This window comes from Arvicanthis niloticus, chromosome 29 (assembly GCF_011762505.2).
Source record: "Arvicanthis niloticus isolate mArvNil1 chromosome 29, mArvNil1.pat.X, whole genome shotgun sequence".
Classification (NCBI taxonomy): Eukaryota; Metazoa; Chordata; class Mammalia; order Rodentia; family Muridae; genus Arvicanthis; species Arvicanthis niloticus.
The window spans coordinates 2,733,376-2,746,771 of NC_133437.1; the positions used below are offsets into that span (position 1 = coordinate 2,733,376).

Below are 13,396 nucleotides of genomic sequence, written 5' to 3' on the forward strand. Positions count from 1 at the left end.
TGCCTTTTATATTCAAGCCTTTTTGTTTGGGGTTTCTGTTATGTGCAGGTAAAAGCAATGTTTCTGTATCTAGTGACTTAAAAATTACATTATTATTAATTTAGTGTGTGTGTGTGTGAGAGAGAGAGAGAGGGAGAGAGAGAGAGAGAAAGAAAGAGAGAGAGAGAGAGAGAGAGAGAGAGAGAGAGAGAGAGAGAATATGAGGGCTATAGTACATGTGTGGCGGTCCTGGGGATCCAAGTTACGTGGTTAGGATTCCTGGTAGCCAATCCTTCGCCTGCTGGTAAACCATCTTGCCAGCTCCTATATTAGTGACTTACATACAAATAAGCATATAGCACTTACTAAGAATGTACTAAATATTCACTCTGTGACCTGGTGTAATTCAGTGCTTCTTGTAAAGACATTTGAATTGGTGATATGCAAGGACAGGGAGATTATTAAAATACAGATTTGTTGGTTCCATCACAGACCTATTAAAACAATGTTGGAGTGAGTCAGGAGAGCCATCATGTATGTATAAGGAAAGCACTTACATGCTTCAAATGTTCCCCAAAGATTGAGCACCGCAGTGTTGGGGTGTGAGCCGAGAATATAAGAAGTCAGGATATAAAATGAATTGCTGAAGCATGAAACATGAGCTCGTATGTCCTGTAGACATTCAGAAACATGCTGGCAAGTTGGAAATCACAATAGTCCGAGGGTGAAATACAGGCTCCATCATTCCTTCAAAACCGAGGGTTGCAGTTGCTGGATCTTCAAACCGCCAACAGGCGTGGTCTGCTGTTTGGTTATGAGTGGTGTAATAGTGAGAAGCCTATAGCAGGTGTTAGACCAACCAGTGCCACACAAGTGAGCTATAGTCCTGGTCTCTAAGGGACCCACGTGACCTCTTCTTGGGAGATACGATAAGCTGTGATGAAAATGTTCCTATAGAGAGCATGCAGAAGCAGACCTTTCCTAGCAGATGGACTCCGGAGAAGGGCCACCCCTCAACTCACCTGTCTCTGGCCCTTTCTGTCAGAGCTGACTGAGCTGTATTTCTACTCTATAGGGCATGTTACTGCAGCCTCTACTGAGACGGCACATACTGCTATGCAAATGTGTTTGCTTGCACCATGGAGACTCCTAAAGACGTGCAAGTGCTGGGCTACAGTTCTTCGTTTCCTGTAGTTTTTCAGGCTTATTTGACAGGTATTTTCTCTCTAGACAGCTGTCTGGAAGGTTTCTTGTCATGCCTAAGGCTTTCTGTCACCTAGAGCATAATTATCATGCTTGTTAAGAATGCTCACTATTTGTTAGTTTTAGTCACAGGATTTTCAGATAACAAAGGCCTTGCTTTTTTTCTGACAGTGACCATTTCTATAAGGAAAGTTCTTTTCTTATTTGTGCGATAATCAGAAGAACAAATTCATGAATATTTTAATGTAAAGGAAATTCCTAATAGTACTATTATTCAAATCACCAGGTTACTCCCAAAGGGGACATAATCTCAGAACTTTCACTGGCAAGGTGTGACTATCCTGGTTTTATAAAAACACAAACAAATAAACCAGCTAACTCTTAATGATATGTTACATTAATGCGATCTTGTATTAAATTTAATCTTGGAAGGGAAGAAGTAATTGAATATTACAGATGTATCCAGATGGAGTTGCTAACTACAGGATAAAAAAATCCTGGGGGCCTCTCCAGAGAGACTTTGCACATATCACTGACTGTAGCTGAATCTGAACAGATTTTCCCCAGACTCTTGAGTTCTGCTTCACTGCGAGTTAGTGTGACTTCCACCAGCTGTGCAGTGGCTGGCAGAGACTCTGGTACATGTCCCTCGCTTTGCTGCCTATTCTGTCCCTGTGAAGACAGCACTAAATTTACTTAGGAACCTCGGATAACCAGTTTGGAAACCTGTAAAAGCCAGAGACAAAAACATGAGAACTTAAATCCTCTTCTGAATACAATAAAGCCACACTGAGAAGATTTTTCTACATTTTCATGAGATCAACTTTAAGGATTAGTTATATTCTGAGTTTATAGCATCTTTAAGAAAATGTAATGTAAAAATGTAGCCACTATTCTGATGGCTTACAAGAATAATTCTATGAGCTTGTGAAAATGGTGAGTTAGAAATAAGTATTTGGTATAGTTTCTGCATTTCTTGTCAGTTCAGAACCAACTCTAAGCTCTCCTTTGCTTGTCTGTAACCTGCTATAGGCTCTCCATTGCTTGTCTCTAACCACTTAACTGGTGGACTTGGGAGTTGTGGAAGCAAGCTTCTGTTGCAGAGTTTAAAGTAAGTAAAATACCTGAGTATTTTGAGGGGTGAGACAGGCAATGCAAATTTGGGGTAGAGTCCAGACAGACAACCAGGACTGATAGGGTTGGGCCAGGACAGAGTCTGCATGGAGACATGACTGGAAAAGACAATTCCAAATAGTGGCACAGCCCAGAAGAGACTAGGGAGACTGTTGTGGAGCTTTCCAGTGAAAAGCTATGTACACTAAGATGTGAATGTCTCATATTCCATGAGGTTTGAAGACGATTGAAAAATTAATAGCATATTAGTGCGATGGGATCATTTCTCGTGAGAGTTGGTAAAGGTTCTGCGCAAAAGCCATGGTTGTGCAGAAGCAGGGTGGATGTCTGGATTACACATACAAATAAAATGTATGCCAGCAGCAATAGTGGCTGAAGATATTTGAAGTTCACATAGAGTTTGTAGCACTATCAAGACATCCTCCACCCCCCTCTCTGTAAATAACATGTATGTCTATGTGACTTTGGTATGAAAAACATTATATATCAAATTGAAAGACCTGAGCTCAAATTCTTGTAGTTTTTGTGTAGCACTATGGGCTACACACAAAATATGACCCACAAAATATATGTTGAAGTCTTAATAGCCTTTATATCAGAATGTGACTTCATTTGCAAGTAGGAGCATTGCAAACATTGCTAAGATGAATTCATCATTGAGAGTATTAATATTTATCACAAGATGAATACTAAGTTGAGTATCAGAGGCCTTGACCCAATATGGCTGTTATTCTTACATGAAGATGGCTCAGTGAAAGACACAGAGGGAATGTGGAGAGAGAGAGAGAGAGAGACAGAGAGACACAGAGAGAGAGAGAGGCAGAGAAGTGAAACATCTGTAAACCAGGAAGTGCCAAGAGCATGTGGAAAGCTTGCAACAGATCTGCCCTCGGGACTTAGGAAACAAATCTGCTAACTCTGTGTCTTTGGCCTTCTAGCTTCCAAGGTTGTGAGATACACATTTTTGTTCAGCATCAACAGAGTGTTGGTGACCATGGCAGTCCTGGTACATTAATATTGGTGGTAAGCTGTTGGAAGGGAGAGCTTAGCACAGTAGACATAAAGGAGTTGAATTAGTTGAATCTGATTTCTAGAGAGTCTTTAGAGCTAACGCATCACTCATAGAACTATATTTTAATTTTATTTCAACTTCACAGTGCCATTTGTCACACAAACTTTTTCTGAAACTTGAAAGTTAATAGTGTCTTGTTGGGCCCCATTTTGGCCCTGGTTTGGACCTTGAGGACAAACCCCCGACTGGCTCGAGTTTCTGAGGCCTTGTGGGAGAGCCTAGGCCTGGCTCGAGTTTTGAGACCTGTCTTAGTCACTTCTGTACCGGGGTGACTCAGCAAGACCTGTTTGGCCCTGCCTCTGTCCCTCCATTGCTAACGTAAAGCTTTGCAATTGGCCCTGTCAGTCACCCCATACCCTCAGTCACCCTTCTCTGCCTCCTATGTCATCTCACTCCACCAAAAATCCCCCTCCCTATGCTCTGAGTTTATATAAGCAAGAAGCTGATGCAATAAAGTTGAGTTCCTGCTTAGACAAGATTCCCAGTGGCATGTTTCTTTTGGGCCATTGATACTCAGCATCCCATTCAGCCCCAGAGAGACCCAGCGGGTTCTGGGACCACTCTCCTCTCACCTGGACCTGCCTGCAAGGAGCCTACAGTGTCTTAGCTGAGAAATATCTTGCCATGCTTCTTCATCTTTCCTCCCTTGCTGTAGCATTGTCTAGGCATTTAAAACCTCTTTCTAGTGCCTATGTGCCACCCTCAGAGAAGGGGTGTGTGTGTGTGTGTGTGTGTGTGTGTGTGTGTGTGGTGTGCATGCTCCATTGCACACTTCTGAGTGTGGACTTTGCTTCCAATACCATGTAGCTTTCCTCTGGTCCCCTTTTATGGCTTGTTCACAGCTCTTCCTGATGAAGCCTCACTAAGTCTCTCTAGGGAACAGGGATGGACTTTGCTCGGTGCTCCAGTGCGGTCTTTTATTTGATGTTTCAGAGACATGGCAGAAACTGAGACTCTCCTGAGGCTGAAATAACTGGGTTTCTTCTGAGCAGCCTTGCTCTGATGGGTTTTGGGGTCTTTGTGACTAGCACATGATGTGTGTGGCTGTGCCCACTCATCACCAGAAACTTGCCCATCATAAGCAAAGATGAATATGGGCAGATTACAAAGAACCAAAGACTGCCTTATGTAATGACAGGACAGTCTGCCATGCCCCATCCAAAACTTAGCAACAGAGCCTCGCCTTCCATTCTCATGTATCATGATGTGAGTGATCTGTCTTCTTCACATGGTAACAAGCACAGAGAATCACATTATTAAAGGATGCCTGTCACCATGGGGATGAAGCTGAGACCGAGGGAATGGTCAACTAATAATCAGCCCAACTTAGAACCCATCCCATGGGCAAACACCAATCACTCACACTATTAATAATACTCCTACACTTGTGAACAGGAGCATGTTGTCCTCTGAGAGACTCTACCCAGTAGCTGCTGACTCATACCAGTGCAGACACCCACAGCCAAACAGTGGATGGAGCTTAGGAGACTCTCATGGGAAAATAGGAGGAAGGATTGGGGGCCCTGGAGGGGATTGGAAATTCACAAGAAGACCAACAGAGTCAACTAACCTGGACCCGTGGGGCTCTCAGAGTTTGAACCACCAACTAAAAAACATACATGGGCTAGACCTAGGCCTCCCAGAATATATGTAAGAGATATGCAGCCTGGCCTTCATGAAGGTCCCAAACAACTGGAGTAGGGGTAGGGTGGAGGCTATCCCAAAGCTGTTTCCTGTATGTGGGATATGTTCTACGAGATGGGCTGCCCTGTGTGCCCACAGTAGGAGAGGAAGCACCTAGCCTTGAAGAAACTTAAAGTGCCAGAGTGAAGGAGATTCCCAGGGGCCTCCCACCCACTCAGAGGAGAAGGGAAAGGGGGACAGGGGAAGGATTGTTGGGAGTGGGTGACCAAGACGGGGGGCAGTGAGTGGGATGTAAAGTGAATAAGTAAAAAAAGGAGAAGAAGAAGAAGAAGAAGAAGAAGAAGAAGAAGAAGAAGAAGAAGAAGAAGAAGAAGAAGAGGAGGAGGAGAGGAGGAGGAGGAGGAGGAGGAGGAGGAGGAGGAGGAGGAGAGGAGGAGGAGGAGGAGGAAGAGGAGGAGGAGGAGGAGGAGGAGGAGAAGAAGAAGAAGAAGAAGAAGAAGAAGAAGAAGAAGAAGAAGAAGAAGAAGAAGAAGAAGAAGAAGAAGAAGGTCTGTCCCTGTCCTAAGAAGACCTGCTAATGACTGTCTTTAAACTCTGGATGCCACATTCTCACAAGCAGACGTTATTCTCACTCCACAGTGACCTTATCTTAGCAATATTTGCAATGACCCTACTTTCAAAGAAGGTCACATTCTGATATAATGGCTATTAAGCATTCTCCTTGTGAGAATGTGGCAAACAGGGTCTGAAGACAGTTATTACCAGGTCTTCTTAAAACAGTGACAGGCATTCTTTTATGATTTTATATCTTTCATTGTCTTATTTGATGCATTGAACATTTTATGTATTTCAGGTTTAAATACTGTCTGACTAGCATCCAGACCCGTCTCCCAAAAGGTACTCTCAAGGGAGTTGTTGACATATACTGTGACAGTAAGTCGGGAACTGTTCACTGTCAACTTTGTTTCTCATGCCTCCTTTTAATTTAGGAAACTGAATTTTCACCTTAGGCAAGACTGGGGAGTCCATATATCTGATATTATCAACATATGTTTATGTTTCTAGCCTTCTTACTCCAACCATCTTCACCTCCTCTGATTTCTGCCTGACAAATTTCATCCTTACCCAGGTGTTTGCCTGCCCGTATCTGGTCTGCTTAAATGCTAACCTGTAAGCAAAAATTGTCCTGGTAGGCTTACCAGCAATCTGTGCCTCTACCTTCTCTGAAATCAAAGGTACTTGAAAGTGGAGATCTTTGTCTAATTTGCTCACTGGTGACTTTGTAAGTGCCTAGCCCTGAGCTTGCATATACTAGTAAGTAAATAATAACCAGCTTCTGAAGGATTAAAAGGGACCTCAGAAAGCATTTGAATCCATGATGAAAAAAAAAAAATTCTCCCCTTGAAGGATAGCCAATTAAATAAAAATAAGAAATTCATTAGCACAATTTAATTTCCATTGAAAATTAAATCCTGTGAGAGGATAACATGTGTTCTAAAAATTCTACCACCTAGTTTATTACATAGGAAGATGTAGATGAAAATCATGAGCAGAATTAATTGAAAAGTATCAAGAGCTCATCTTTGATCACCTGGAAACCTACTCTCTTACACAGAAGGCAGAAACTGACTAGAGAAGGAAAGGGGGCTTTCTCGATTACAGCCAGTTGAGCGGCTGTGGACTCAAGGGTTCACTATGGAAGCCCTGGACTCCACTGGTGTGTGTTCTACCAGCAGGAGAAAGACAATAAGAAACAAGACTTTGGTACCCTTCAGTTCATTAAGTTTAAATGAGCGTATGTACAGGGTCATAAAGTCAGCTTGTCTGCTCATTGTGGATTAGCAAACTAATATGCACATTAGAACTATTTGCTGTCTTTAATGGGAAGACACCTTCACCATTATCCTATAAGTATTTGCAAACATTCTGCTGCCTCACACACGTATTATTAATATGGCCTAACATTTAACACATATAGATAATTATATGGGTTTTACTACAATTGATGGGCCAAGAAAAGCCTCCATGAACAGTCAGTTGGCCAGCCTCTTCAATATGCCTTTCTCTAAGCTGAACTTTTTCATAGGCTAGGTATGATCTCTTTTGTAACTCAAGTTTTGCTTTGGGGGGGGGGGCTTATTAGTACATTTTTTTGAGTACTTCCGTTAAACATATTGATAAATGTCTGTAAGAATGAATCCCTGAAGCTATGTAATGCATCTAAGGTGGTTTAATGAGTGGACAATGGCTTTCACTTGCCAAGGTACCTCATTTGTATTTCAGCACATTTGTTGCCAGTTGGTGATTTTTTTGGGATACAGTTATTTAAAGAAAGAAAAGTTGAGTTTGTTTTAGTAAATATGTCAATTCAAAATTCTGCAGTGATCGTTGCAGTGTCTGAATGTCACTTTGTTTTCCTGCTAGTCAGCATCCCATAAGCACTTCTGTTAGTATAGCTCATGCAATTCAGTCCCCTGCCCCTGCCACCTGCCTTCTCCTCTATTAGATCTGTCAGCTACAGTTCATCAAAAATTGATAGTTGGTACACTATGATAGACTACTGCAGGGTTATTAAAAAGCACAAGGTTCCAGAGCCCCTGTGTTTGAGGTTGCGGTGTGAGAGAATAGAAGGGAAGAGCACCGTAGATCTAACCATCTCAGGTAGTAAATACATTAGGCATTGAGAGGTGGGACTGTGAGTGTGAACAGGGGTAGATATGAATGCTGGAGTAGGCAATATTTGTCTTAACTTTGCTGAAATGCAACTGGATGAGATAACACATAAAGCAGCACATAAAGGTGTTTGCTGCCAAGCCTGGTGACCTGGAACCCACACATGCAAGGACAGAACCAAACTCCCAAAGGTTGTCCTCTGGCCTCTGCATGTGCACAATGACACACATGCTCTCACACATATACATATAAAGTGCATACATACATGAATGTAATTAACCTTTTGTTGTGCTGAAATGAAAGATCATGTTTTAAAATTTAAGGTTGTTATCCTTTCCCAGGAGTTTATTCTCATATCTCCTGGAATGTAGGTCACTCTGCCTTCCAAATGGAATTGTCTCAGTAGGTTAGAGTAATGATTTCTAATTCCTATTTGTCCCGTGCAGACAGGTGGAAGCAACTCTGCTTTTTCTAGGATGCTAAAGTTAGCTAACACGGCATTTAACTAATTCTGGGAACACTCCATTCATTGTTCCTAGTTCATTTATCTAAACAGCACACTTTAAAACACTAAGAAAGGGGTTTCTAGGGAAAACAGGGAAAGGGGATAACATATGAAATGTAAATAAATAAAATATCCAATAAAAAAAACACTAAGAAAAATAATTTCTCCTTTTTGGATCCCTACCCTCCCAAAGTGTACGTCCATACTCGTGTGAGCAATTGCAGGGTATGCAAAGCGTGAAAAGAGCTGGAACACTGGAGTCCAGAAATGAACTAAATTTATTTGTCTGAGAACAGGGGAATGCTTAACTGTAAATATTGCAATAAAAAGTAGAATTTAAAATTTCATAATTTTCATTGTCAAAGATGACTTTAAAAATCAGTACTATTTACGATGCTTCTTCCCGTCGACTCATTTTGTTTATTTGGTCATATCTCTCCTGTAGTTAGAGTGCATATTATAGAATCTGGATTATTTTAAAGCTGCAGTAGACACCAGGAACTTCTAGTTTTTGTAAATGAAAAGAAAGAACTATGTTTCCCAAATCCCGAGTTGAGAGCTATAGTGCAAGTGCCAAGACAAAACTGCTTTGAAGCTCTTAGTGGGAGTCCAGACAGCAGCCCTTTCATGAAGAGAAGACAGCTCCAACCTGGATGCAGTGTTCCACTTCTAAAACACAGAATTCTGGGGTATTCTGAACAATATGCATCTATCAGTTGCTGTGTCCTAAGAACCAGAGATGTCCAATTTCTGTGGACCACTCCAATGGGCTCCAAGTATAGCATTGTAAGTAGTGGAATTTGATTTTTTAAAAAAGTCAATGTTTTTCTTAAAATTAAAATGTCTCAAGTTTCCTGTTTTTGTTTTTTTGTTGTTGTTGTTGTTGCTTTGTTTCGATGTCACAGTGTCAATGGATCTGCTTGGCTTAATTTGAAAGTTATAGTTATTTACCACTTGTGTTATTTCCCCGGAAGTGCTGTGTCACTTCCGGCCCCAGTTATATTATTTCCCGTACAGATCTGCAGGAGTTTATGAAGTCACTTAAAGAGAAGGTAGCACCATATGTTTAGAAACAGTGAGCTTTGTCTGTCTGAGGTTGTTCAGGCTTTTCTGAGTGCAGAGAGCTACTTACATGATTTCAAAGGTTTCATTCAGCCATTCTAATGTCTACTGAGTCATTAAATGCAGAAAATAGACTTAGCCTATAGACTTACTTGTCAACATATTCAACTAGGTCTGTAGCATTCTTAGTTGACATTTTGGCTGGAGATAATCTTACCTAAAACAGAGGTGACAAATTCAAAATGTATCCTGTGACGCTGTGGTAGGCTATTCTTCAAACATCTTGTCTTTAAATAAATATTTTGATTTTAAATAAAATCTATACCACAGTTTACCTATATCATGCTTACATTGATACTGATTGAAACTGAAATTAGGTTTTGGGGCACTCCTAAGGAAGTTTGCCTCATAGGTCTGCTAACACATCAGGAAAGGTTTTACAAGGTAAAGTCACACATCATTCCTAGATGAAACTGCTAGATCACAGCTCCAGCGATTACTGACTGGATTTTGAAAGGACAATGAGTTGTGCCTGACACAGTAATTTCCTAGGGAAACCAGCTAATTTTCAAAAAAAGCCCCATACATTCTAAGTCAATCTACTAGTTAGTCTAAGTAATTTTATATTCTAAAAACCCTAGATATCAGACTGTGGTAGATATGAAATAAAAGCATAGATCAGCTACATGTATAATTTAGTAGCATGAAACAAGTTGGTTATATGAACACTTAGCTGGAAATCTCTATTTTACTATTTTTCTACTTCTAGAAGGTCTTGTTTCCTTGCAAAGGTTGATAATTTGCTAACATTTCTATGAGGAAAAAAGATACCAAATATTTTCACTATTTCCGTATATGGAAAACAACTAAAGGTCTAATATACTGTTTAAAGTTTAAAAACACAGCAAGTGGAGACAGTGAGGGGAATGTAAGTGATATTCTTCTTCAGTTAACAAATTAGGCAAGATACGTTTGTTGGATACTTTACTTGGGTTATATCACTGCATAATAAAACAACAGAATAAAATATTAAGAAATTATTCAAAGTTTAAGAAAATATTCAGAAATTAGTTCTTTAGCTTGTTTAATGAAATCAACCATTTCCTGGATTAGAGCAAAGATACTTAATTGGAAATCCCCCTCCTCAAAAAAAAAAAAAAAAAAAGAAAAGAAAAACTAAAATTTGAAAACCAAGCAACTCTATTATCAAGCAAATTTGTAGTGGCCATGTTGGTTTGATCCAGCACAGTTGGCAGGAGGCTATCACAATAGGCTGGTGAGCTTCTAAGAGAGTGCAGTGTCCCTGAACATAATGTGAATTAGAGTCTGCAAGAGGTTAGATGTGCCCTAGCTCAGACTTTCTCTACAGCAGTGTTTCTCAGACTGTGAGTCATAACTCCTTTGGAAGTCACATAGCAGATATCTTGTATATCAAATATTTACATTACAATTCATAACAGTATCAAAATTATAGTTATGAAATTGCAATGAAATAATTTTATGGTTGGGGGTCACCAGGACATGAGGAACTATAGTAAAGGTTTACAGCATTTAGGAAGGTTGAAAACCACTGCCCTAGAGAATACTCTGGTGCCTGAACACAAATCTGTGTTCTAGAAACCAGTATCCCTAGGGGACCTGACGAGATTTCTACCCTAACACATCTTCTCACTACTGTTTCTTACTGCAAATGCTCTGAGTCCTGAACTTATCAAGAAAACGTATCATGTTCTCACCACTCCAATGAACCCCAAGGTCAGTGGGAGTCTGGCCTTAGTATTTCCTCATCAACAGGGTGGTCTTTAACTTCTGCATTTAATAACCAATAATGCTGGGTAAATATTTGTGGAATGAGTGTGTCCAAAGGAAATGAATTACTTGCATATTCTCATCACTTTTACTTTGGGGGAAATATATATATATATATATATATATATATATATATATATGATTTTTTAATGTATTCTTAGACACTAAAATTTGGTTGTATGTAAAAATTATTTCATGAATAACTTTCTTATTTATTGGATTTTTGCATAAGTTAATTTTCAACTGTTCACAATGCATTTTAAAATATTTTAATTCTTATCCAATGGAATCCTTTCATATACAGTGATTTTGTTGTTCTAATAACGCTATGAGATCAGTTTCATTGTTTTCATCATATGTGATAAAAGTTCCTTTAACTAATTAATTTAAGGTGATTTTTTTATAGGTGAAGAACTTGAGGACTGGGGAAGCAATGGATCATGTGATCATTATACACCAAGCCTGGTTGCTTGTGAATGCTTAAGAAGTTAACTGGAGTGCACAAGAAAAGCAAGGCCTAACTAACCTATTTTCTCTAAGAGGAAACTGAGGTTAAACAACCATCCAATCTAACAGAGAAACTTAAAGCCAGTGCTTGATGTCATACTGGCTTTCTGGTACCTTTTTCCATAAGAAGAGACTGTGTATACTGCTCAGGTGTTATTAGACCTACCAAAGTCCAAAACACAATTTGCTTTGCATGGTCTTTATCATTAATGCAAAGTATGAGAAATACTGAAAAAGGAAACATTGCATATAACTATTCTTTTTCTTAAAGAATCTTTATCATAATAAATCATTATGAAATTAAAAAACTTAGACCCATATTAAAAATTAGTCCAGTTACGATATTTAGAAACAGATTTGTATGGTAACCTCACTGCTCTGTCACTTTATCAAGGCAGAACAACAGGGACTGCAGGAAAACAGTCATTCTTCTGGGATTCCTTCAAGCTCTAAACAACCCCCAGCTTCAGAGCAACTGAACAAAAGTAGTCCACTCTTAGTATAAATATCTGAAAGTACTTGCTTTCTTTTCTTGGTCACTGACTGAGCCAGGAAGGGGGCCATCAGGTGGATCAGGCTGTTCTTCCGCAGGCAGAGAGGCACTTTTGTTTACATCTGTATCTAGGCAACCAGAATGCAGAATCGGATTAGGAACTATGGCAAGTGAATTTTTTGCATTGGTGGCATTTTAAGATTTGAAGCTAGTTTCTAAATAGGTGTCAAAAGTTAGAGAGGCTTCCAACTTGCTGACACTTGTCTTTCCCCTCCTCCACCCCAGTTCCCTCACCTGCCAGAATCACATCTCTAGCTGATGAGCAGAACATATTTCCACAGGCACTTCCAAAAGCATTTAGCTTTGACTAAAATATTGGGAGATACAGCTAATTGTGTCCAAGAGAAGAGTTGAGGGCCTATGAGATTTTTTTTTTTTTACTTTGTTTATATAGTGTAAGAAATGTAAGAGGGAAATATGAGAAATTTAAAGACTGGGTTGTCTGTAGGTCGATACCTGAACTCATAAAGTTGATTTTCCAGCTTTATTATTATTATTGTTTGTTGACTTGCTTTTTATTTTTTAAAGGGGATAGAATTATGTTTTTCCTTCTTAAAAAGCCAAAATACTAAGGATTCCTGAGTCCATCCAAACTGCAACCTTCATGCTTCTGAAACATCTCTCTAAGGGCAGTTGTGGAGCATTGTGACTTGGAGGGATCTGTGATGTCAGTGGGGTCCCTCTCATACCTCAAGTACTGAACTCGTTAGGATTTATGAGGTTTTTCTGGTTAGGGGCTCCTCGATTCCAATTGCTTATTCACTTTGTCTCATTGAATGAAAAGTAACCCAGGATTTCAAACGCTACACGAGATCTAGTTGCAGAGTTTGATGAGAACACAGTGTCCATCAAGTTAGAAGCAGGAAAGAAGAAAAGGAAAACTACTACTTTATCCCTTAATCTTTGTCTACCTGTGCTTGTTAACGAAGCTAACTCCTTGAGGCCATGCGGGGAACACCATGGGCAGCTGAGTAGCAATGGCAGATGGCCTGGGGCAGGAGTTAAGTAAATACTGGGTTTTGGCTTAGAAGAAAACTTTATTCAGTAATTTCAAAGTGAAGTGAACTATTTAGTTTCAGAATGTTTTTTTCTCAGTTTTAAAATCGGAATTCATATGTGTTATTATTTGCTTAGCTTTCATATATAGAAATGAAGCTACTGACTAGGCTACTATTCAAATTACAGTTCTGAGTTTGTGGGATGGTAAACAATACAGTGTGATCCAGAGATAAAGACAGCCCATGATTTTGGCTCC

At 39.8% G+C, this 13,396-nt stretch overlaps 1 protein-coding gene across 2 annotated transcripts in view; it reads right to left on the reverse strand.

Annotated features, from left to right (window-relative positions):
* Fam81b (family with sequence similarity 81 member B) overlaps nt 1-12,761 on the reverse strand; it is a 58,665-nt gene extending 45,904 nt beyond the window's left edge. The window contains exons 1-3 of one of the 2 annotated variants that reach the window (XM_076927039.1): nt 12,598-12,761; nt 12,112-12,209; nt 9,425-9,489 (exon numbers count right to left, since the gene is read on the reverse strand). In XM_076927039.1, coding sequence (XP_076783154.1) covers nt 9,425-9,489; nt 12,112-12,209; nt 12,598-12,607 — 173 coding nt within the window. In that variant the 5' untranslated portion in view covers nt 12,608-12,761. Of the gene's footprint in view, nt 1-9,424; nt 9,490-12,111; nt 12,215-12,597 lie in introns of those variants that run through there. The other variant, XM_076927040.1, reaches the window with a different exon arrangement.
* Nucleotides 12,762-13,396: the final 635 nt, after the last annotated feature.